This window comes from Natator depressus, chromosome 25, assembly GCF_965152275.1.
Source record: "Natator depressus isolate rNatDep1 chromosome 25, rNatDep2.hap1, whole genome shotgun sequence".
Lineage (NCBI taxonomy): Eukaryota > Metazoa > Chordata > Testudines > Cheloniidae > Natator > Natator depressus.
Window position 1 is genome coordinate 4,537,073 of NC_134258.1, and position 23,909 is coordinate 4,560,981.

Below are 23,909 nucleotides of genomic sequence, written 5' to 3' on the forward strand. Positions count from 1 at the left end.
CGAAATTGTGAGAAACAAGAAGTTTGCAAAAGAAAGTCATTTCCATGTAGCATTGTCCATTACAAAAATACATACAGCTCATCATTCAGTAGACTTCTCTCATTTATTCCCTAGCATCCTTATCATCAGTAGCAATCAAAACCTTAGTTTCCCCTTGTCATAAATATAAAGGGAAGGGTAAACACCTTTAAATCCCTCCTGGCCAGAGGAAAAACCCTTTCACCTGTAAAGGGTTAAGAAGCTAGGATAACCTCGCTGGCACCTGACCAAAATGACCAATGAGGAGACAAGATACTTTCAAAGCTGGAGGGGGGGGAGAAACAAAGGCTCTCTCGGTTGTTTTTGCTGGGACCAGAGCAGGAATGCAGGTCAGAACTCCTGTAAAGGGCTAATAAGCAATCTAGTTAGATATGCATTAGATTCTGTTTTGTTTAAATGGCTGGTAAAATAAGTTGTGCTGAATGGAATGTATATTCCTGTTTTTGTGTCTTTTTGCAACTTAAGGTTTTGCCTAGAGGGATTCTCTGTGTTTTGAATCCGATTATCCTTTAAGGTATTTACCATCCTGATTTTACAGAGGTGATTCTTTTACTTTTTCTTCAATTAAAATTCTTCTTTTAAGAACTTGATTGCTTTTTCATTGTTCTTAAGATCCAAGGGTTTGGGTCTGTGTTCACCTATGCAAATTGGTGAGGATTTTTATCAAGCCTTCCCCAGGAAAGCGGGTGTAGGGTTTGGGAGGATTTTGGGGGGAAAGACGTTTCCAAGATGGCTCTTTCCCTGTTATATATTTGTTAGACGCTTGGTGATGGCAGCAATAAAGTCCAGGGGCAAAAGGTAAAATAGTTTGTACCTTGGGAAGTTTTAACCTAAGCTGGTAAAAATAAGTTTAGGGGGTTTTTCATGTAGGTCCCCACATCTGTACCCTAGAGTTCAGAGTGGGGAAGGAACTTTGACAAGTTCTGACCTGTATTCCTGCTCTGGTCCCGACAAAAGCAACACACAGACCGAGAGAACCTTTGTTTCTCCCCTCCTCCATCTTTGAAAGTATCTTGTCTCCTCATTAGTCACTTTGGTCAGGTGCCAGCAAGGTTATCCCAGCTTCTTAACCCTTTACAGGCGAAAGGGTTTTTCCTCTGGCCAGGAGGGATTTAAAGGTGTTTACCCTTCCCTTTATATTTATGACACCCCTCTAGCCAGGTGGAGGACAATCCCACATACGGAGTCACCAACTGCATACTATGGCTCATATATGGGAAATTTACATCTTCAGCCCATTTACATGCCTAGTATCATCCAAACCCCACATTGCTCAGACTCAATGCAACAAAGCTAATATGCTAGCATGCACATTTACAGTTTATAAAGGCCAGGTAACTTTTTCATGCACATATTTCTATTAAATAAAAAGATCAGCAGTGCTAGAAACAAATCTCTCAGTCATAGTATCCAGGTATCAAGCTTATCTTCTCTCATAGCCTGGCAGTATACTCAATCCTGGATCTATTTGGACCAAACCTTCAGCGCTTGAAAGTTCTTCACGTTCTTCTGTTATTTCTGGAATTATTCCACTTTCACTAAAATCTAAGTTGGCATTTGCAGAACAGGTTTCAGTGGAGGTTATACAATTCCCTTTGTATCAGATGACACCCCAGCTTTCCTGGAGAACCTGAGGCACTTTTGTCCATTTGAAATTGAACCACTACAAGAAGAAGAATGGCCTTGAGTGCTAGACGCAGTGCACAAGACTCCAAGGCACTGATGAGCATACTTGACTTTCTCATGTCCCATAGACTACGCACTGACAGTCTGTCCAGATGAAACACTCAGTTGACAGTTGATGAACATGACTAGCACCAATTTCTGCAGAATCCGGGGTTGAAAGCCATCCTGTCTGGGACTATTAGGAGCATCAAACTTTAGTCCCTTGAACTTTGTCAGGACCATTTCCACGAGACAGACTGGTGAAAAGGCACAATCCATTGATTGAGAAACCATTCTGGTTAACACCCCTTTTCCTAGTGGTATGAAAACAGGTAGCTTCTTGTTCAGCAGTGTGTGAAGACAGCTACCTACCTCTGGTGCCCCTGAATGTATGAAGTTCAGGTCTGCTGCTCTCTCATCTATTCAGGAGGATCTGTAACAGACTTATTCAATCTATGATCATGTTCTCTTTCCCTACCAAGTAGAATATGAATATCTTGTGGAACAGGAACAGAACCTCACACTTCCATATCTGTCATGACCCAGTGCCTCCTTATTTTTGTGGAACAAGCTGACTCAAGTTACCAAGACCATCTTTTGGAATCCCATATCTCTGAAAGTCCTGCACGTGTACATGACCATTCTCATCTTCAGAACACTCATTTGCATCTACTCTTCATGGAGACATCAAGCTTTGTAAGTGTGGAGTTCCTTTCCATAGACTTCCCTTCTCAAGATAGCAACCATGAACGCAGCTATCATATAGGCAAGAAGTTTGGAAGTCCACTTCTAATTGCATAATGCCACTATACCCAGAGATCATCCATTACCCAATATGATGCAAAATCTCCAATCTTTTTTCCAATGCAACTAGCAAAATATTTTAAGCCAGGCATGCCAACAAATGGTAACTGAAGCTATTATCTGTAATACAGCACGCAAAGAGTCATAGTCCCGAGAAGAAATCAATTGGACTAGTTGGCAATTGATGACAGTTTGACCCATATTAAAAAAAAAGTCTGTTAGGAGAGCATGGTAATTCTTAATCCCAAAGCTACCTACCTTAGATACTATGCTGACTTATAGCTGGTGGATGCTACAGAAACTAAGAGTCCAGTAATGGAGGCGGCAAAGACTCATAAATCCACTTGAGACATACAGCAAGTTATCTGTTTTTCTAATTCTAGGAGGAACAGAAGATGGTCTAAATCACAAACCTTAAGTTTTTTTTTTTTAATCACTAACATTATTACTTTTTTTGTCTCAACTATAAACTGTCAAAAAGGCTCAAACTTTTTTGCTAATTTGAGATTTTAACTAACAGAATTTGGGATCTCCAAGGTTTCTACTAAATGGCTAAGCATCTCTTGAAAATCTATATTTGTCAGGATCAAATGATGTAGGAATCCAGCAATGCAGGAGTAAAATGATCTCTAAGCGGAGTCATCTTCATATTGGAAAGACACCTTCTATTTATCAAAATCATCCTCTCAAGGGTCTTCTTTCAGGGCAACCAAAATGGAAAAAACCCCTTCTCAGTGGAGAAATTAACTCCCTTAAATGGTGCAAGGAAGAAGGAGCTGAAGAAATAAACCTCAGTCATGAGCAACAACAGATCAACTAGTCCAGAGGTGCGCAAACATCTGGCCCGTGGGACCCTCCTGCTCAGCCCTTGAGCTCCTGGCCGGGGAGGCTAGCCCCCGGCCCCTCCCCTGCTGTTCCCCCTCCCCCGCAGCCTCAGCTCTCCATGCTGCCAGCACTCTGGGTGGCGGGACTGCAAACTCCTGCCGGGCAGTGCGGCTGCAAGAGCCACCGGACTGCCCCAGTGCTCTAGAATGCGCAGCGGTGCAGCTGGCTCCAGCGGGGCGGTGCGGCTGCCAGTCCTGGTGCTCTGAGTGGCATGGTAAGGGGGCAGGGAGCGGAGGCGTTGGATAAGGGGCAGAAAGTCCTGGGGGGGCAGTCAGGGGACAGAGAGCAGGAGGCGGTTGGATAGGCGTGGGGTCCTGGGAGTGAGCGGTCAGGGGACAAGGAGCTGGGGGGAGGGGGGGAGTTGGATGGGTCAGGAGTTCTGAAGGGGGCAGTCAGGGGGTGAGAAGTGGGAGAGGGCGGAGGCCAGGCTGTTTGGGGAGGCACAGCCTTCCCTACCCGGCCCTCCATATAGTTTCAGAGCCCTGATGTGGCCCTCAGGCCAAAACATTTGTCCACCCCTGAACTAGTCAAAGCCCACAGACTCTAGAAAAGGCAATGAGTAAAAAGAGATCCCACAGAGAACAAGATGGAATAAACAGATCTATCCCCTGAAAATCCTGGAAAGCTAGGGCCAGCATGAGTGAGAAAGCCAATATGACCAGTCTAGAAGTCTCACAAAAGACTTATGAAAACAAGAATAAAAGGGGTGTCCTTTGTCCCAGTCCAGATGGAACAAGGCTGACCCCAAAAACTCTTGGAACAGAGTCTTTGCTGTCATCAGTGAAGTCAAAACAGATAATACTCAACCTGTGGAGAATCTCTGGCAGGGGAAGCAGAGTCATTCGCCCCATGAATCCAAATGCTCTCAATTGTGAGATGCAAAGCAAGAAAACACTGAAGAAAGACCATGTCAGAATAGTGAACATCCCTTCTGGTGTCGAGCACAGGTAGAATCAAGGCAATTTAAGTGAAATATCCTCATGAAATCTAATGTCAGCCACCCTGAATTCCTCTCTCTGTGTCTCTTACCATCTTAAGGATCTGACTGATGAGATTGAAAATAAGCCAGTCTTTTTTTCTCCTGCCTGCCAGTCTCCAAAATAAAGATGGAAGAGTCAGCAGCATAACCCCCTGCTTTTATCAGAGCTCTCAGCAATAGGGGCAAGTGTTCACAAGCCAAAGATATCACAAATCTTACAGAAGGCCCAGTTTGAACCAAAAGACTCAGATCCAGTGGTCTTGCTTGCAGGCACACTGACTTCTCTGGAAGGAGTTTCAGCTTGTTTTCTTGATCCCAACATGCTTGAAGAGTAAAGGCTGAGAATGTCTGAAAAAGTAATCTTCCCGTCTTACAAAGGGGTGTTCCATAACAGATTTTAGCACTGAAGGCCTTGTACTGTTTGAAATTAGACTTTGTGCCTGCACCAGCCAGAATAGACCTTGACAGTCTCTCATCTGAACTTTTAGCTGGGGCACTAATTGGCACCACCTGCGCTGGAACCTGCCACTTCATTTGGTGTTATCCATCAGAAGCTACTGCTAGAGAGATGCGAGACATGAGAGGAACAAAAATACCAAAGTTAGCCAGAGAGCTGACTGCATGTATTATGGGGCTGGCTGAGACTCCAAAGAATCAAGTATGCATCAGATGTATTGAACAATATCCTGTGCCAAGGACACAATCCCTAACACCTGCTCTAACTCATTCTAAGTAGAAACCTGAACAGTGAAGCAATTTCTACTCACAACTGAAAGTAGCCTACAAAAGCATCCTACTACAGTTCTGAAGATGCCTCTCACCAAATCCCCAGAGGTGAAGATATTGGGCTTGGTCCAAAGTGCTAAAAAGGCATCTAAGTGCTGAAAAAAAACTATTTTATTCTAAGTATATGCCTTGAAAACAAAAAAGGGATACTGTACCTAGTGTCTTGCTTGAAGAGCACTGAAAGATCAGAGCCAACGCTGTAACAGTTAGAAGCCAGTGAGAAGCTCATTCACTAACCACAATCAGAAAGTAACTGGTGGAGGGTTCTGGGGCCTCAGAGATTGTTGTAGCTGGAGCATGCTCAGTAGGACACAGCCCTTGAGACAGCCTACAGGTACCTCAGAGGGTCAAAAAAACCTAAGCACTAGTGGAGTTTTCCACTTGACTTGCTCTGGAGGCATGAGACTCAGGAGTGGTAATTCTGTGTTTATGCCTTTTTTTGGCTGCTTTGAAGACACACAAATTTTTTTCTTTATAAATTCCATAGTTTTCCCCTCCCCGCTTTGCAGCTCACCAAAAATTTCAAGATTCGCCAAGCATTAATGTTTTTGAAACTAAACGAATTGGAAGCATCCCAAACAAAGGGGCAACAATTATACACGTTTTGATATGAAGTTTTAGAAATTTGGAAATATCTCTTCCTGAAAAAGTTACACTATCAGCAAGCAACTTGCTATATCACCGTGATAATTAATTTGTAGATGGGCTTCTTGGCACTTTACTAACTACTAAAAAGAAAGGAATTGCAAAGGGACAAATGATTTTTTATGCTTGACCATCAAAAGGTATATCACATTATCTGCTTTCATGGCTTGCCTCAGCACTAACAAAAACAGAAAAAGGGAAGCATTTTCCCAGAAACAGAAAGTCTCATTAGCTATTCACAGACTTTCTGGGTGCAGATTACAATGAATGCATCACAGCCTATTCAAGGGTCAGCAACTGCCAGGTGCCTGCTCTATATGTGCAGCTCATCCTTTGTTTCATTCTCATTACATTCTTAAGAAGAGAACTGACTGCAAGCTCAAACTCATTCCCATTCCCTTCCACCTCTCCTGTTAAGCAAGTTTCCTCCCCTCCTCCTTTCCCCTTTAAGCATATACAGTACCAAACAGAGATTCACAGAACTTGATTGAAATGCAAAGGACAGAGGGGGGAGGAGAAAAAAAAAACAACAACCAGATCTTGCCTACTTTTAAGGAAATGGGAGACAGGAACCTGGGTGCAAACTGTGACCACATGCAGCTGTCTAAAGCCTCAACCTCCCCCACCCCATCTGAGAAACAGAAAGCCATAAAAAATTTTTTTACACACCGCACTTGTTACAGTACATAAAATGCTTCTTTCCTCCTCTTGCACTTGCTGCATTACAACTTGTCATCCTCAGACTGTGCATTCAAGTTCTTTAGTAATACAATCAAAGTTGTTTTCTCTTGCAGCAGTTGTATGTCTGTGAACACAACGTTCTGAGCACTCAGCTCACCAGAACAGGTGTTGTATGCCCCCATGCCACCTCCCTAGCACATTCATCCCTAGTAAAAAGAAAAGGAGTACTTGTGGCACCTTAGAGACTAACCAATTTATCTGAGCATGAGCTTTCGTGAGCTACAGCTCACTTCATCAGATGCATCCGATGAAGTGAGCTGTAGTTCACGAAAGCTCATGCTCAAATAAATTGGTTAGTCTCTAAGGTGCCACAAGTACTCCTTTTCTTTTTGCGAATACAGACTAACACGGCTGTTACTCTGAAACCTGTCATCCCTTGTAGTAGGCATCACTCTTGCTAGCTGAAGTGGCTGCTAAGTACTCCTCTATATCTCTGCCTTCCAGCACACCCCACCTCTGAAGGCATATTTCATTTGGACAACATGACCCATAAATTGCAGTGGGTACTGGGTGACCCCAATTCTCCAGCTTCCCCTGTCCCTAACACCACATTCGACTACAGTAATAAATATCACCACCGGCTACAAAGACAACTGGGTACAACGGTTACGTGTCCCCCACCTGCCTCTTCTACAATTCCTCACGTGCCTAATGCTCCCTCGGGTTTCCCCTCTTTAACTGCACACTGCTCCTAGCTCAGTTCAGTATTCCTACTCAGCACTCTACTCCTAGCTCAACTCCCATACTATGGCATTTCTCTTCTGCTCAGTGCACTGGCGCCCCCTATATGGCCAAGCTCCTACAGTCGCATATCGTAAAACTGTTAACACACTCTTGCCAGCAGATCCAGGCAGTGGTGCTCCCTGCTCCTTAGTAATAGGCCTCATTCTGACCAATGACTTCATGTAGCTTGAACCCCCTGCACTCAAATAACCCATAGGGCACATTCACCCAGACTTTAACAAGTTACCATACACCCATTAGCCTACAGATAAATAAAAAAAGATGAGGGACAGACCTGTAGCAGGGTAGTGAACTAAAGAAGCCAAGTCCACTTTTATAAGAGCTCCTGTGAGACCCATTTACAGCGGAATAACTGGAAAGCATGGTTCACGTGAGGCATTATAAGAGCCTCACTTTGGGAGCGAAGGGCTACCAGCAGTTTTACCTAGAGAGGTATTTCTCAGAAGAATTTTACCAAAACTATATTCCCTCCCAGATTGGGTTGATTTTTTATGTATGTTGGTTGATGCACTGTGGGGGCAAGAAACTCACAAATAAATGAATGTTATGGGGTTGACTGATACAGAGTTGTTTGGGGAATGCCTTTCTAGACAAAACTCCTAAAAGAAAATGCTTCTGAGGAATCTCTCTCATGAGAGAACTGATCACTCTCTCTCCAAAGTGAGACTTTTATAATTTCAGGCAGTGCCTGAAACCATTTGCAGGTGAACCATTCCCTGCCCTCAATATTATTCTGCTCCATTTAGGCCCAAAAACAGCTCTTACAAAAGCGGACACAGCTGCTCTCTCAGTTTTTAGTTCTGAAGTCACTACTCTGTCACAAGCCACACCCTGGTGAGAAACCCAGCCCCCACACAACCAGCTGCTGGGAAGTGGGAGGTTGCTGCTAGAATTCCATCCATGAACCATGCTTAGGGGAGAGCCTAATCTCCAACCAGACTCTGACTAGTAATGTCAGACACCCAATCGCAGGCAGACCCTGGACAGTGGAATGCCCCCCTCTCTCCCTATACAAACACATTCACTCTCCGCAAAAGGGAAACTTTTACATAAAGAGTTAATTTCTAACTTGTAATTACAGAGAAAACCTTCCAAACACAGAACTACTGTACAATCCTCTTATCCTGAAGAGCACTTCAGAGAAGTACTAACTGCCACCACCATTCAACTCAGATGAGTGTTAATTCTTAAGTCTAATGATGGCACAAAGGGCTTGTATTCCAATCATTTTGGTGCACAATATCTAACTTCCATGAACAAATTACTGGAATTATACATATACAATATGTAACTGAACACACAAATGGTCAGCTAAACAAATGTCAAAAAATGCAGAGGTGTTAAAAGTGACATGAGTATTTTTTCCACACTGTGGGCTGGTCTACATTAGAAAATGAATATTGACCCAGCTACTCAATTTACAGTGGCAGTCAAAAAAGCTAACGGAATGTTAGAAACCATCAGGAAAGGGGTAGATATTAAGACAGAAAATATCATAATGCCTCTATATAAATCCATGATATGCCCACATCTTGTACACTGCATGCAGATCTGGTCACCCCATCTCAAAAAAGACATACTGGAATTGGAAAAGGTACAGAGAAGGCAACAAAATTGATTAAGATTATGGATCAGCTTCTACATGAAAAGAAATTAAAAAGCCTGGGACTTTTCAGGCTGGAAAAGGGACGACTAAGGGGGAATATGATAGAGGTCTATAAAATCTTGTGGAGAAAGTGAATATGGAAATGTTATTTACTCCTTCACAACACACAAGAACTAGGAGTCAACCAATGAAATTAACAAAAGAAAGTACTTCTTCACACACTGCAGGGTCAACCTGTGGAACTCTTTGTGAGGGGATGTCGTGAAGGCTAAAACTAGAACAGAGTTCAAAAAAGAACTAGGTAAGTTCCTGCAGGAACTGACTATTAGCCAGGACCAATGACTATTAGCCAGGATAGGCAGTGATGCAACGTCATGCTCTGAATGTCCCTAGCCTCTGTTTGCCAGAAGCTGTGAGTGGATGACAGGGGATGGGTCATTTGATGACTGTCTGTTCTGTTCATTCCCTCTGAAGTACCAGGCATTGCCCACTGTTGGAAAACAGGATACTGGGCTGGATGGACCATTGGTCTAACCTAGTATGGCCATTCTTATGTTGCTCAAGCCAACAGCTGTGAAAAATCCACACCCCTGAGCAACAGAGTTAAGCGGACCTAAGCCCCCATGTATGCAGCACTAGGTCAAAGGAAGAATTCTTCAGACAAGCCCCAGGGCTCTCTCTCACTATAGGCACTACAGTGCTGCAGCTGTAGCACCATAATATAGATACTTCCTACAATGGTGGAAGGGGTTTTTCCATCGCTGTAATTAATCCAACTCTCTGAGAGGCAGTAGCTAAGTCTACACCGGGAGTTAGGTCAGCAGTGTGATTTTTTCCACAACCCTAAGAAACACAGCTGGGTTGACCTAAATTTGAAGTATAGACCTGGTCTTAGTAATGCAGAATGCAACAGTAACTAAAAGTTTAGTTATTGCATAAAAGCTGTATTATACCTTCTATCTTTTGCAAATTGACATATCTGGAAAATTCACTGTAGACAAATGGAAGGTGCCCTTAATTTTGTAGGCCCAGCCCTCAGGCTCCTGAACTAGTAGGTATATCTCACACATTTTGAGCAGCGGACTCAAACTGCTAAAAAGAGGTCTTTTCTTTCTCCTGCAGAAACTATGAGCAACAATAGAAGGGCTTCAGAGAAGCAGCCATGTTCGTCTGTATTCACAAAAAAAAAAAAAAAAAAAAAAAAAAAAAAGAGTACTTGTGGCACCTTAGAGACTAACAAATTTATTTGAGCATAAGCTTTCGTGAGCTACAGCTCACTTCATTGAAAATGTCAGCCCTTCTATGCATCCAATCTATATACTCAGGAAGATGACATTGCATTGATTTATACTCAGTCCAAGTCTGAAAGGTCTCTTCATAGCCATAACTGTTAGATTTTAGAACTGAAACCTATGATTTTGCAGAAGTTGACGGTGTACATCTCTTTACTCTTCAGGGTCAAAATCCCTATCTGCCAGCTCAGTGCAATAGGTGAACTCATGCTGCACTCCTCTGCTCAACACCCTCCCTGTCCCCCACAGCTATTCTACTTCAACTATAAGATATCATCATCATGGCAGGTTTGGCAGGTCCTGGGTGCAGTGGTACTGCCCCTTGTGAATTCCCTGTGGGCACTATGTCCCACCTACAGAAATGTAACACATACAACTACATTAATATACATGATTCTGGCAAAGTGGGCAGCTCATCCATACCACATGCTTCCCCCAACAGCACAGTCACTGATGGTAACAGATTTCATGCTAACATAGCAGGTTGAGGCCTCCCCCCAGGACTCTACAGCACATTCATCTTTAGTAACAGACATCACAGAAGCAGGGCAAATGATTCCTGACCACCCGCTGCCCCCGATCTCATAACAGGCTTGCCTACAGAAATAGGTATCACTGTGACAGGGCAGGTAGCCCCTCCCCGGACACAATGGCTCACCCTGCAACCACTCTACAGCATATTCACATATAGCAACTGATAACACTATCAGCATTGCCTTAAGGTCCCATATTCTTCCTGCAACATCCACCTCCACGGCAGAGTTACCTACAGAGACAGACATTAGTAGGTCAGCCTTTCTTCCCCCTACTCTCCCAACTCAGTGGGCTCTAACAGCACATGCATTTATAGCAAGCTATTACTCTGGACCCCATGGCCCCCTGAGGCACATTCACCTAAGGTAACAGACACCAGTGCAGAAGGAGGCTATTGGGGGGCTGCTCACCCAGCCACACTGGTGTCTACTACTACAGAAGAATGTGCCATCTGCTACCTATAACAATGTGGTAGGGTGGGTGCCCAACCCCACCGCACGCTGACTTATAGTGACAGACATCGCTGGGTAGGGCAGATGCTTCCCACCCCATGGTCCCCCCAGCCCCCCAATAGTACATTCACCTATAGTAATAAATATTGGTGGACCAGAGAGGACAGGCTCCCTGTACCCCTCAGGCCCAACAGCACCTATATAAGAGACATCTGACAGGGCAGGGGTTCCCCCCAGACCACCTACTGTACCTTCACTTATTGCAACAGAGATCGGAGGCAGCTCCCGGCCCCCATAGCACAGTCACCTAGCGTAACGCATGGCTGCGGCAGGGCGGGCGGCCCCCGGCACCCCATGGCCCCCCCATGGCACATTCACCTATAGTAATAGACATCACTCTTGCCGGCTGAGAGCCCCGACTTTCTGGTCACTTCTTCCCTTTTCCATCCCTGCGGGAGGGCTGAGCACTCCCACCTCTTCCGCTCCATCTCCGCCGGGGCTCGGCCTGCGCTCGCTCCCTCCTCGCTCCGCCGCGATCACTGAGCAGCCGCCGCCGCCGGCTCCCAGGCTAGTTCCACCGGCTGTTCCCGGCCGCCGTGCACTCCTCCCGCCGCGGGCAGCGCCGGCTCTTCCCTGCTTCGGCTACTCACTCCTTCCCCCGCCGCGACGGCGCCGGCTGCTGGGTCCGCCCCCCGCCCGCGAGAGGTGACGGTTCTGGTGGCTGTTCCAGTCTCCCGCTCACCACAGCGTCGCCCCCTCCGCCACAGGCTGTTCTTCTGTGCTTACCTCCTCCCCCTACCAACCGAGACGCAGCTGTTCCGCTCTCTGTTCACCACCACCCCCAAGCGGCGCCGCGGCCCTTACTCCCCCCGCCCCCCTGCCACCTCCTGAACGCGGCTGTCGCTGTTCCTCTCTCTTTTCGCTCCCCCCTCCACCGGAGCCGCAACCTCTCACTGCTCCTGTCTCGCCTCGGCTGTTCCACTCTCCTTCCCTCCCCCCGAGAGTCGCTGGGGCTACTACCCCCTGCCTGAGCGGCGCGCGCGGCGGCCGTTACTCCCCCTCCCGACAGCTCGGCGCGCGGTGGCCGTTGCTCCGCCCCCTCGGCGCCAAGCTGGGGAGGGGGAGACAGACCACCCTGTATCCCTCCGCCCAGAGAGACCGCGTGCAGCGCGCGCTGTTCAGCTATATAGTCCCCTCCTGAGAGGAGGGGGCGGGTGACCTGCGGGGGGGGGAGAGGCCCAGACCTCCCCCAGCCCCACAGACCAGTGACCCACACGTCAGCCCCTACCCCTCACATAGCCCCCACCCAAAGCCCTCCACAGGGCCCCCTGCCTCGGCAGCGACCCCATCTCCCCCGGTGCCCCCCGCAGGGCCCCCACCTCCCTCAGTGACCCCCACCCCGTCATCCCCCAGCGCCAGTCTCCCCCGGGACCTCCGCCCCATACGGTCCCCACATCCGCCCCCCACTGACCCCTGACCCCCCGGTGCAGCACGGCCCCGCGCCCCCTTACCCCAGAGCCGGCCGCCCCTGGCCGCCTCTGTGTCCCGGCAGATCCGCCCTGGGCATCTTCCCTCCGCCCGCCCCTGGCCGGAGTGAGGGCGAGCCCAGCTCCCCGCGCGGCCAGGGGGCAGGGGCCCCTTCCTCCCCGCCCGCTGGCGCCCCCTGCAGGCTCGGCCCCGCGCCGCGCCGCGCCGCGCCCGGCTCGCTGCCCCCTGCGGGCCCGGCCCTGGGCGCGCCCGCCCCACGCGGGGGCCCCGAACAGGCGGCCCCAGGGGGACTGGGCTGAGGCCCGCGGGGAGCCGGTGATGGGTGGGTGTCGCACCCGGGGGCCCGTCGCCGCTGCCCGGGGACGGGTGGGCATCTCGGCAGGGGACCCGTCGCCTCCGCCTGTAGGTGTGTGGGTGTCTCTCCCGAGGACCCATCGCCTCTGCCCAGAGGCAGATCGGCATCTCCCCTGGGGACCCCTTGCCTCTGCCCAGAGACGGGGTCCTGTCACCACTGCCTGGAGACGGGGGGGGGGCATACCTTGCCCAGGGACCTCTCTCCTCTGCCGGGAGAGCATCTCGCCCAGGCACCTGTCGCTTCTGCCTGGAGACGGTGGCGTGTCTCGTTGAGGAACTTGTTGCCTTTGCTTGGAGCAAAGGGGAGTATTGTAGGCCATTTAGCCCCTACTTTGGCCACCCCTGAAGTACAGAAGCAGAGGAGGAACAGGCCTGGTTTGGTTTGCACAGGGCTGGTCGTTAGAGGCTATTTTCTAGGAACAGGGTTTTTCTGGTCGTTTTTGTCCCAGGGATCTGTACTGGGCCCAGTCCTATTTAACATATTCATAAACAATCTGGAAAAAGGGGTAAACAGGTGGCAAAATTTGCAGATGATACAAAACTACTCAAGATAGATAAGTCCCAGGCAGACTGCAAAGAGCTACAAAAGGATCTCACAAAACTGGGTGACTGGGCAACAAAATGGCAGATTAAATTTAATGTTGATAAATGCAAAGTAGTGCACATTGGAAAACATAATCCCAACTATACATATACAATGATGGGGTCTAAATTAGCTGTTACCACTCAAGAAAGAGATCTTGGAGTCATTGTGGATAGTTCTCTGAAATCATCCACTCAATGTGCAGCGGCAGTCCAAAAAACGAATAGAATGTTGGGAATCATCAAGAAAGGGTAGATAATAAATCCATGGTCCACCCACACCTTGAATACTGCGTGCAGGTGTGGTCATCCCATCTCAAAAAAGATATATTGGAATTGGAAAAGGTTCAGAAAAGGGCAACAAAAATTATTAGGGGTATCGTACGGCTTTCGTATGGGGAGAAATTAATAAGACTGGGACTTTTCAGCTTGGGAAAGAGGCAACTAAGGGGGGATATGATAGAGGTCAATAAAATCATGAGTGGTATAGAGAAAGTAAATGAAGTGTTATTTACTCCTCATAATACAAGAACAAGGGGCCACCAAATGAAATTAGTAGGTAGCAGGTTTAAAACAAACACAAGAAAGTATCTTTTCACGCAACGCACTGTCAACCTCTGGAACTCCTTGCCAGAGGGTGTTGTGAAGGCCAATATAACAGGGTTCAAAAGGGAGCTAGATAGATTCATGGAAGATAGGTCCATCAATGGCTATTAGCCAGGATGGGCAGGAATGGTGTCCCTAGCCTCTGTTTGCCAGAAGCTGGGATTGGATGACAAGGCATGGATCACTCTATGATAACCTGTCTGTTCATTCCCTTTGGGGCACCTGCCATTGGCTACTGTCAGAGGACAGGATACTGGGCTTGATGGATCTTTGGTCTGACCCAGTATGGCCGTTCTTATGTTCTTATCTCTTTGTTGATGGTTGTAGGCTGCATGTGTGACAGTGAATCCCCCTTTCACCTGATAAATCAGTGGTCAGCTCCAAAAATAGTTTCAGTACTTGCCTGCATGGATCCTCACTGTTGGCATGTGCACACATTGGGTGCACCAGCTCAGAACTTTTTGAATAGGCACATCTATTGGGCTGTTCAGATACTTTGCCTGTGTCCTCAGGCCTTCCCAGCCCCATGGTGGGTATATCCCCAACTAGAAAAGGAGTACTAGTGGCACCTTAGAGACTAATCAATTTATTTGAGCATAAGCTTTCGTGAGCTACAGCTCACTTCATCGGATGCTGTAGCTCACGAAAGCTTATGCTCAAATAAATTGGTTAGTCTCTAAGGTGCCACTGGTACTCCTTTTCTTTTTGCGAATACAGACTAACACAGCTGCTACTCTGAAATATATCCCCAACTGTCACTCAGATCCTTCTGACCACAGTCCTATTTAAACATTCATTACTTCCTCTACCTATCTCTGTAGAACAGCTGGTCTGGAGGCTTTTGGTAGTTTTACTCATATTACTTTAAAAAAAAAAAAAAGATATGGCTCTCTTACTGGTTTCCACTTACCTTATATGGCAAGCAGCAGGAGATCAAGGAAGGATATGAGTAGCATATATTATGTGCAAGTCCAAAGGGCAGGAAAAATCCAGTATCCCAAGCATGTTGAGCTCAGGTTGTCCAGCCTATGTGCAGGAGTTCAAAACTACTGTAGAGGCTAACAACTTATGTTCTGGGGGATAGTTGATTAATATATGTATTTGTTTCTTCTTGGTGGGAGAGATTATTATCTTTTAAGATCTATGACTACTCTGCTTCTAATTAATGCAGCATAGAGCTCTCTGTTTTTTCTAAAGGCATTCACTCTCTAGAGGAGCTTTTAAAAAAAAAAAGTTTTGTATGTAGCACTGGTTTCTTTTTGTAGGTACTTATGAAATGTCTTGCTCTACAATTATTTCCAGAAAGCTTGCATGAGTGGATTGGAAGATATGTGTAGTAACTAGAGCTGATCAAAAAATGCCAGTTCTTTTTACAGGAAATTTACAATAAAAATATCTTCAGGTCTTTGGTTAAAAAAATAAAACCAAACAAACAAACAAAAACTTGAAACTTTTACTGAAAAACATTTGTTGACACACACACAAAAAAAAAACCAGAACATTTTGACCAAAATAAGTATTTTCTGCAAAAATGTTTGTTTTGGGTGAAAAGTCATTTTGTCCAAACACGTTTCCACAAAAATACTGTTACCAGCTCTAGCAGTAACTTTCCCATCGTGATGAATAAAGAATGGTTACTTACCCTACAGTAACTGTGGTTCTTTGAGATGTGTTGTTCATACAGATTCCACTATTGGTGTGAATACGCCCTATGTGCTCAAAAGCAGATTCTTTTTGGTTAGTCCACTGGGGCACTGAGGCCATGTCTGCATCATAGATGCTCTTGTTCCCCTCTCTCAAGGGCATAAAGCGTAGAGCGGGCCCAACTGCCTCTCAGTTCTTTTGCCAATATAGAATCCCTTAGGAATAGGACTCCACATTAGTGGGGAAGGAGAGTGGGTCATGGAATCTGTGTTGGTAACACATGGAGAACCATAGTTACTGTAGGGTAAGTTAACTCTTCTTTCTTCTCCATGTGACTGTCCACACAGATTTCACTCTTGGTGTCTGTTTGCTTGGAGGTGGGAATGAAGAGTTCTACGTGAAGAGTGATTTCAGGATAGCCCTACTGAAATTTGATGGATGCAATCAATTTAGTGCAGTGGTTTTCAACCTGTCATCCAAAGGGGTCTGCACCTCCATTCGAAACTTTTTAGGGGTCCGCAAATGAAAAAAGGTTGAAAACCACTGCCCTAGTTTGGAATGAATTCTGCTATGGCCAGGGGCTTTTCCTGGCTAACTTGTAGCAAATTCTTATGCAGTCTGATTCCCACTCAGATAAGATCTGAGTGGATATAAGTTGCTCTTTGACTCTGTCTGAAAAATACATCACATAGTCTAGGTGTGTCCCTGAATGGGTTTGTTCTATCCAAATAAAAAGTCAACATTCTCACAGCAATTAGTGTATGAAGTTTCACTTCAGCAGGGGTAGAGAGCCTTAGGAAAGAAAACCAGGAGGTGAATGGACTGCTTTATGTGGAATTTTGAAACCACTTTGGGCAGGAAATTGGGATGAGGTCCACAGGGTTACTCTTAGCTTAGGGCATGGCTACACTAGAAATTTCAAAGCGCTGTTGCAGGAGTGCTCCCGCGGCAGCACTTTGAAATGCGAGTCACACGATCACGAGGACCTGATGTTTTCTGTCCGCTTTCTTGGATAGCAGATTGAGAAGGCATGTGCCAGATTTATTGGTGAGTTCCAACAGACCATAAATGGTCAACATGGCCAACCTTCTTTTCTTGGAGTTACAGAGTGGGGTATATCCAAGAGTTAATGTTGCTTCTCTGCTATAATCTCCACAGAAACGTCCAGGGTTCAGCCATCTGGTTTATCAAGTCTTGGAGGAGTTTGAATTCATCTGCCAATGCTGCTGAAAGTGCGTTGACCGCCTCATCAGGGGAAGAAGAGGATATTGGAGCCTAGATCTGATGCTCCTGCTCAGGAGAATGCCCCTTTTTCACTCTCCTCTTCTTGCCTCTGCAGCAGCTACAGATGGAGACAAGTTATCTGTGGAGGCTGAATTCGCCTCTTTGGTGAGAAAGACATGACTCTAGATACAGTGGAGGATGCTGGCTTTCTGAACATCCCCAGCGGGACCAGTATGGCCCGTCTATGGGTAATGCAATGGAGGGCACATCAGGAGATGCCAGGTGGGGGTGACCCTTATAAGGACCTGATCTCTTCCTAGCTCTCATCAATTCCTCCCTGACTCCTGCTGAGCTACCTAGGGGGTGATGAAGGACAGGTAGGGAATAATTCCCTGCTATGTTCAGGGGATGAGAAGGAATATACCTCCTCCAAGGAGGGGCAGATGTGTCAGGAACACTCCACCTGTGCACCAGAAAGATTGGTATAGGGGTCACTTCCTTAGCCAGCCAGAGGCACTTCAGTAGGGAGTTTTGTAAAGACTTACTTGAGCCTCTCTAGTAATGGCAACGCCGGTATCAGCCCCACCAACGTATCATTCAGCCCTGAGCAGTACTTTGGTGCCAGAGAGGTTGGACTGATGTCTCAGGTAAAGAAGCAGTTGGTACTGTGTGATGGATACTGTCACTGCCAAAGATGTGGCTGATGGATAGGTACTGGGAATTGAGGAACTTGGTGCTGAGATTGGTGCCAAGAGGCGGATACTTAGCAGGTGCTGCCTTAGGTATCTGTACTGAGATAGAGGCAAGGCTCATCTCTGACTTATGGCCCTTCATTGACAGAGCCCTGACTGAGTCTTGTGCCCTCTGCTAACTGCCAGCAATGGGCAAAAAGAAACGTAACTAAACTAATAAATTCTACATCTAAGATTAATTGGACAGTGCACAGTGCTAGAGGCTCCATCTCACAGCTATGGGCAGTAAAAAGGAACAAAGAGGCATTTGGGCTCATTTTACCCTTTATGCCATGAGTTGTGGGGGAGAGGGAAAGAAGGGGATCAAGGGCACAGGCACAGCCTCAATGGACGCTGCCAGCCAAAGAGAATCCAGTCTTGGGTGCATGTGCTCCAAGAGTGGAATGTGCAGGAACACTCATGCAAAGAAGAGCGAGGATTTCATTGGGTACATTCCAAGACCTTTTTAAAAAAGCTATTTTAAAGATATACAATTTTTAAAAAACGGAGCTGCATATCTTCCCCCTCCCACCTTCATAGTTTTTAGTAGAGTTTTACATCTTTTTAGCCTTTTGGTTATAGTCCAGCTAGCATCAGTCGAACACTGAATATGCCCCCTGGTGGAGTATTTCAAGTTTGCAAGGGTTAGGATTTTTATTTTCCTATCAGACCATGGTCTCTCAGCACTTTGGTTGTATACGATTATACTTGACATATGGATTAGATATTTTAAAGAAAGGGCACTAAGAAAGTCAATTTGGAAAGACTGGCTATGCCATGTAGCCAGTAATTACTGGAAGAACTTTAAAAAAGGTTTGCACCTGGTGCCTGAAGAGTAGCAAAAATGTAAATAATTAGTTTTTGCCAACTCATAAATGCTAATTTGAGATATGCAGCCATCATTGGAAATGTTATGCTCAGCCACTTGTGTTTCTGTACAGCCAAAGATAAACAAATCCAACGTCTACCTGCCATTCAAAGTGCCTAAATTCTATGGCATTTGATACTGGAAGATACTTTTCTTTCTATAGTCCTCACTGACCTCATCCCATCCACATCATACTATCCCAGCTTCTCTTCAGAAACTGGCATCTTTCAAGAGGTGGCTTTTCTGTAGACTGGGCTTCAGGAATTGTCAGTCCTTTGTCAAAAGAACAGGTACTGCACAGGGAGCACCTGTAGACTGAAACCCCAATTAAATCATCCCAGCCAGGGCTTTGTCAAGCCAGGTCTTAAAAACCTCTAAGGATGGTGTATTTTAAAGAATCCTTATTGAGGTTACAGGAACAAACCATCCCAATGTGTAAAAAGAATAGTAAATATGGCAGCAAAACCTTTGCTTAACAGTGAAATCCTTGCTGATCTTAAAACACAAAAAAGAAGCTTACAAGAAGGGGAAGCTTGGACAAGTGACCAGGGAGGAGTATAACATATTGCTTGAGCATGCAGGAGTGAAATCAGGAAGGCCAAAACACAACTGGAGTTGCAGCTAGGGCAAGAGATGTTAAGAGTAACAAGAAGGATTTCTACAGGTATGTTGGCAACAAGAAGGTGGTCAAGGAAAGTGTGGGCCCCTTACTGAATGGGGGAGGCAACCTAGTGACAGAGGATGTGGAAAAAGCTAATGTACTCAATGCTTTTTTTGCCTCTGTCTTCACGAACAAGGTCAGCTCCCAGACTACTGCACTGGGCAGCACAGCATGGGGAGAAGGTGACCAGCCCTCTGTGGAGAAAGAAGTGGTTCAGGATTATTTAGAAAAGCTGGACGAGCACAAGTCCATGGGGCTGGATGCACTGCATCCGAGGGTGCTAAAAAAGGTGCTGATGTGATTGCAGAGCCATTGGCCATTACCTTTGAAAACTCATGGAGATCAGGGGAGGTCCAGGACGACTGGAAACAGGCTAATGTAGTGCACCCATCTTTAAAAAAGGGAAGGAGGAGCATCTGGGGAACTACAGGCTGGTCAGCCTCACCTCAGTCCCTGGAAAAATAATGGAGCAGGTCCTCAAGGAATCCATTTTGAAGCACTTTGAGGAGAGGAAAGTGATCAGGAACAGTCAGCATGGATTCACCAAGGGCAAGTCATGCCTGACTAACCTAATTGCCTTCTATGACGAGATAACTGGCTCTGTGGACAAGGGGAAAGCAATGGATATGTTATTTATTCGTTGACTTTAGCAAAGTTTTGATATGGTCTCCCACAGTATTCTTGCCAGCAAGTTAAAGTAGTATGGGCTGGATGAATGGACTATAAGGTGGATAGAAAGCTGGCTAGATCATCAGGCTCTACGTGTAGTGATCAATGGCTCCATGTCTACTTGGCAGCCGGTATCAAGCGAAGTGCCCCAAGGGTTGGTTTTGTTCAATATCTTCATTAATGATCCGGAGGACAGCGTGGATTGCACTCTCAGCAAGTTTGCAGATGACACTAAACTGGGAGGAGAGGTAGATACGCTGGAGGATAGGGATAGGCTACAGAGGGACCTAGACAAATTAGAGTATTGGGGCAAAAGAAATCTGATGAGGTTCAATAAGGACAAGTGCAGAGTCCTGCAGTTAGGATGGAAGAATCCCATGCACTGCCACAGACTGGGGACTGAATGGCTGGGCATCAGTTCCGCAGAAAAGGACCTAGGGGTTACAGTGGACGAGAAGCTGGATATGAGTCAACAGTGTGCCCTTGTTGCCAAGAAGGCTAACAGCATTTTGGGCTGTATAAGTAGGAGCATTGCCAGTAGATAGAGGGACGTGATCATTCTCCTCTATTCGGCATTGTTGAGGCCTCATCTGGAGCCATGTGTCCAGTTTTGGGCCCCACACTACAAGAAGGCTGTGGAAAAATTGGAAAGAGTCCAGTGGAGGGCAACAAAAATGATTAGGGGGCTGGAGCACATGACTTATGAGGAGAGGCTGAGGGAACTGGGATTATTTAGTCTGCAAAAGAGAAGAACGAGGGGGGATTTGATAGTTGTTTTCAACAACCTGAAAGGGGGTTTCAAAGAGGATGGATCTAGACTGTTCTCAGCGGTACCAGATGACAGAACAAGGAGTAATGGTTTCAAGTTGCAAAGGGGGAGGTTTAGGTTGGATATTAGGAAAAACTTTTTCACCAGGAGGGTGGTGAAGCACTGAAATGGGTTACCTAGGGAGATGGTGGAATCGCCTTCCTTAGAGATTTTTAAGGTCAGGCTTGACAACGCTCTGGCTGGGATGATTTAGTTGGGGATTGGTCCTGCTTTGAGCAGGGGGTTGGACTAGATGACCTCCTCAGGTCCCTTCCAACCCTGATATTCTATGATTCTAGGGAGATTATGAAGATTCCACCACCTCTCTAGGTAACCCATTGCAGTGCTTCACCACCCTCCTAGTAAAATAGTGTTTCCTAATATCTAACATAGACCTCCCCCACTGCAACTCGAGACCATTGCTTCTTGTTCTGTCATCTGCCACCATTGAGAACAGCCGAGCTCCATCCTCTTTAGAGCCCTCCTTCAGGGGAGGCCTGCTATTAAATCCCCCCTCACTCTTCTCTTCTGTAGACTAAATAATCCCAGTTCCCGCCGCCTCTCCTCATCTGTCATGTGCCCCAGCCCCCTAATCATTTTTGTTGCCCTCCACTGGACTCTCTCCAATTTGTCCACATCCCTTCTGTAGTGGGTTGACCAAAACTGGACACAATACTCCAGGTGTGGCCCCACCAGTGCCAAATAGAGGGGAATAATCACTTCCCTCGATCTGCTGGCAATGCTCCTAATACAGCCCAATTTGCCATTGGTCTTCTTGGCAACAAGGGCACACTGCTGACTCATATCCAGCTTCTCGTCCCCTGTAATCCCCAGGTCCTTTTCTTCAGAACTGCTTCTTAGCCAGTCGGTCCCCAGCCTGTAGCAGTGCATAAGTTTCTTACTTCCAAAGTGCAGTGTCCTTGTTGAACCCCATCAGATTTCTTTTCGCCCAATCCTCCATTTGTCTAGGTCACTCTGGACCCCATCCCTACCCTCCAGCGTATCTACCCCTCCTCCCATCTTAGTGTCATCTGCGAACTTGCTGAGGGTGCAATTCAACCCATCATCCAGATCATTAATAAAGATGTTGAACACAACTAGCCCCATGACCGACACCTGGGGCACTCCTCTTGATACCGGCTGCCAACTAGACATTGAGTCGTTGATCGCTACCCGTTGAGCCCGACAATCTAGCCAGCTTTCTATCCACCTTATAGTCCATTCATCCAGCCCATACTTCTTTAACTTGCTGGCAAGAATACTGTGGGAGACCGTGTCAAAAGCTTTGCTAAAGTCAAGGAACAACACGTCCACCGCTTTCCCCTCATCCACAGAGCCAGTTATCTCGTCATAGAAGGCAATCAGGTTGTTCAGGCGTGACTTGCCCTTGGTGAATCCATGCGGACTGTTCCTGATCACCTTCCTCTCCTCCAAGTGCTTCAAAATGGATTCCTTGAGGACCTGCTCCATGATTTTGCCAGGGACTGAGATGAAGTCTGCAGTTCCCCAGATGCTCCTTCTTCCCTTTTTTAAAGATGGGCACTATATTTGCCTTTTTCCAATTGTCCAGGACCTCCCCTGATCGCCACAAATTTTCAAAGGGTATGTCTACACTACAAAATTAGGTCGAATTTATAGAAGTCGGTTTTTTAGAAATCGGTTTTATATATTCAAGTGTGTGTGTCCCCAAAGAAAATGCTCTAAGTGCATTAAGTGCATTAACTCGGCGGAGTGCTTCCGCAGTACCGAGGCTAGAGTCGACTTCCGGAGCGCTGCACTGAGAGTAGCTATCCCACAGTTCCCGCAGTCTCCGCTGCCCATTGGAATTCTGGGTTGAGATCCCAATGCCTGATGGGGCTAAAACATTGTCGCGGGTGGTTCTGGGTACATATCGTCAGGCCCCCGTTCCCTCCTTCCCTCCCTCCGTGAAAGCAAGGGCAGACAATCGTTTCGTGCCTTTTTTCCAGAGTTACCTGTGCAGACGCCATACAACGGCAAGCATGGAGCCCGCTCAGCTCACTGTCACCGTATGTCTCCTGGGTGCTGGCAGACGCGGTACTGCATTGCTACACAGTAGCAGCAACCCATTGCCTTCTGGCAGCAGACGGTGCAATAGGACTGGTAGCCGTCATCGTCATGTCCGAAGTGCTCCTGGCCACGTCGGCTGGGAGCGCGTGGGCAGACATGGGCGCAAGGACTAAATTTGGAGTGACTTGACCAGGTCATTCTCTTTAGTCCTGCAGTCAGTCCTATTGAACCGTCTTATGGTGAGCAGGCAGGCGATACGGATTGCTAGCAGTCCTATTGCATCATCTTCTGCGGGGCAGCCATGAGATGTGGATGGCATGCAGTCCTTCTGCACAGTCTGCTGCCAGCCAAAGATGTAAAAGATAGATGGAGTGGATCAAAACAAGAAATAGACCAGATTTGTTTTGTACTCATTTGCTTCCCCCCCTCCCCCGTCTAGGGGACTCATTCCTCCAGGTCACACTGCAGTCACTCACAGAGAAGGTGCAGCGAGGTAAATCTAGCCATGTATCAATCAGAAGCCAGGCTAACCTCCTTGTTCCAATAAGAACAATAACTTAGGTGCACCATTTCTTTATTGGAACCCTCCGTGAAGTCCTGCCTGAAATACTCCTTGATGTAAAGCCACCCCCTTTGTTGATTTTAATTCCCTGTAAGCCATGTCGTCAGTCGCCCCTCCCTCCGTCAGAGCAATGGCAGACAATCGTTCCGCGCCTTTTTTCTGTGCGGACGCCATACCAAGGCAAGCATGGAGGCCGCTCAGCTCACTTTGGCAATTAGGAGCACATTAAACACCACACGCATTATCCAGCAGTATATGCAGCACCAGAACCTGGCAGAGCGATACCGGGCGAGTAGGCGACGTCAGCGTGGTCGCGTGAGTGATCAGGACATGGACACAGATTTCTCTGAAAGCATGGGCCCTGCCAATGCATGCATAATGGTGCTAATGGGGCAGGCTCATGCTGTGGAACACCGATTCTGGGCTCGGGAAACAAGCACAGACTGGTGGGACCGCATAGTGTTGCAGGTCTGGGACGATTCCCAGTGGCTGCGAAACTTTCGCATGCATAA

At 46.9% G+C, this 23,909-nt stretch overlaps 1 protein-coding gene across 3 annotated transcripts in view; it reads right to left on the minus strand.

The window, feature by feature from the left end:
- Positions 1–12,814, minus strand: part of MBD3 (methyl-CpG binding domain protein 3) — a 36,247-nt gene extending 23,433 nt beyond the window's left edge. Inside the window, exon 1 of one of the 3 annotated variants that reach the window (XM_074939303.1) lies at positions 12,684–12,814. In XM_074939303.1, the coding sequence (XP_074795404.1) occupies positions 12,684–12,739 (56 nt within the window). In that variant the 5' untranslated portion in view covers positions 12,740–12,814. Of the gene's footprint in view, positions 1–11,550; positions 11,926–12,683 lie in introns of those variants that run through there. The other 2 variants (XM_074939302.1, XM_074939304.1) reach the window with 2 other exon arrangements.
- Between the last annotated feature and the right edge of the window lie 11,095 nt (positions 12,815–23,909).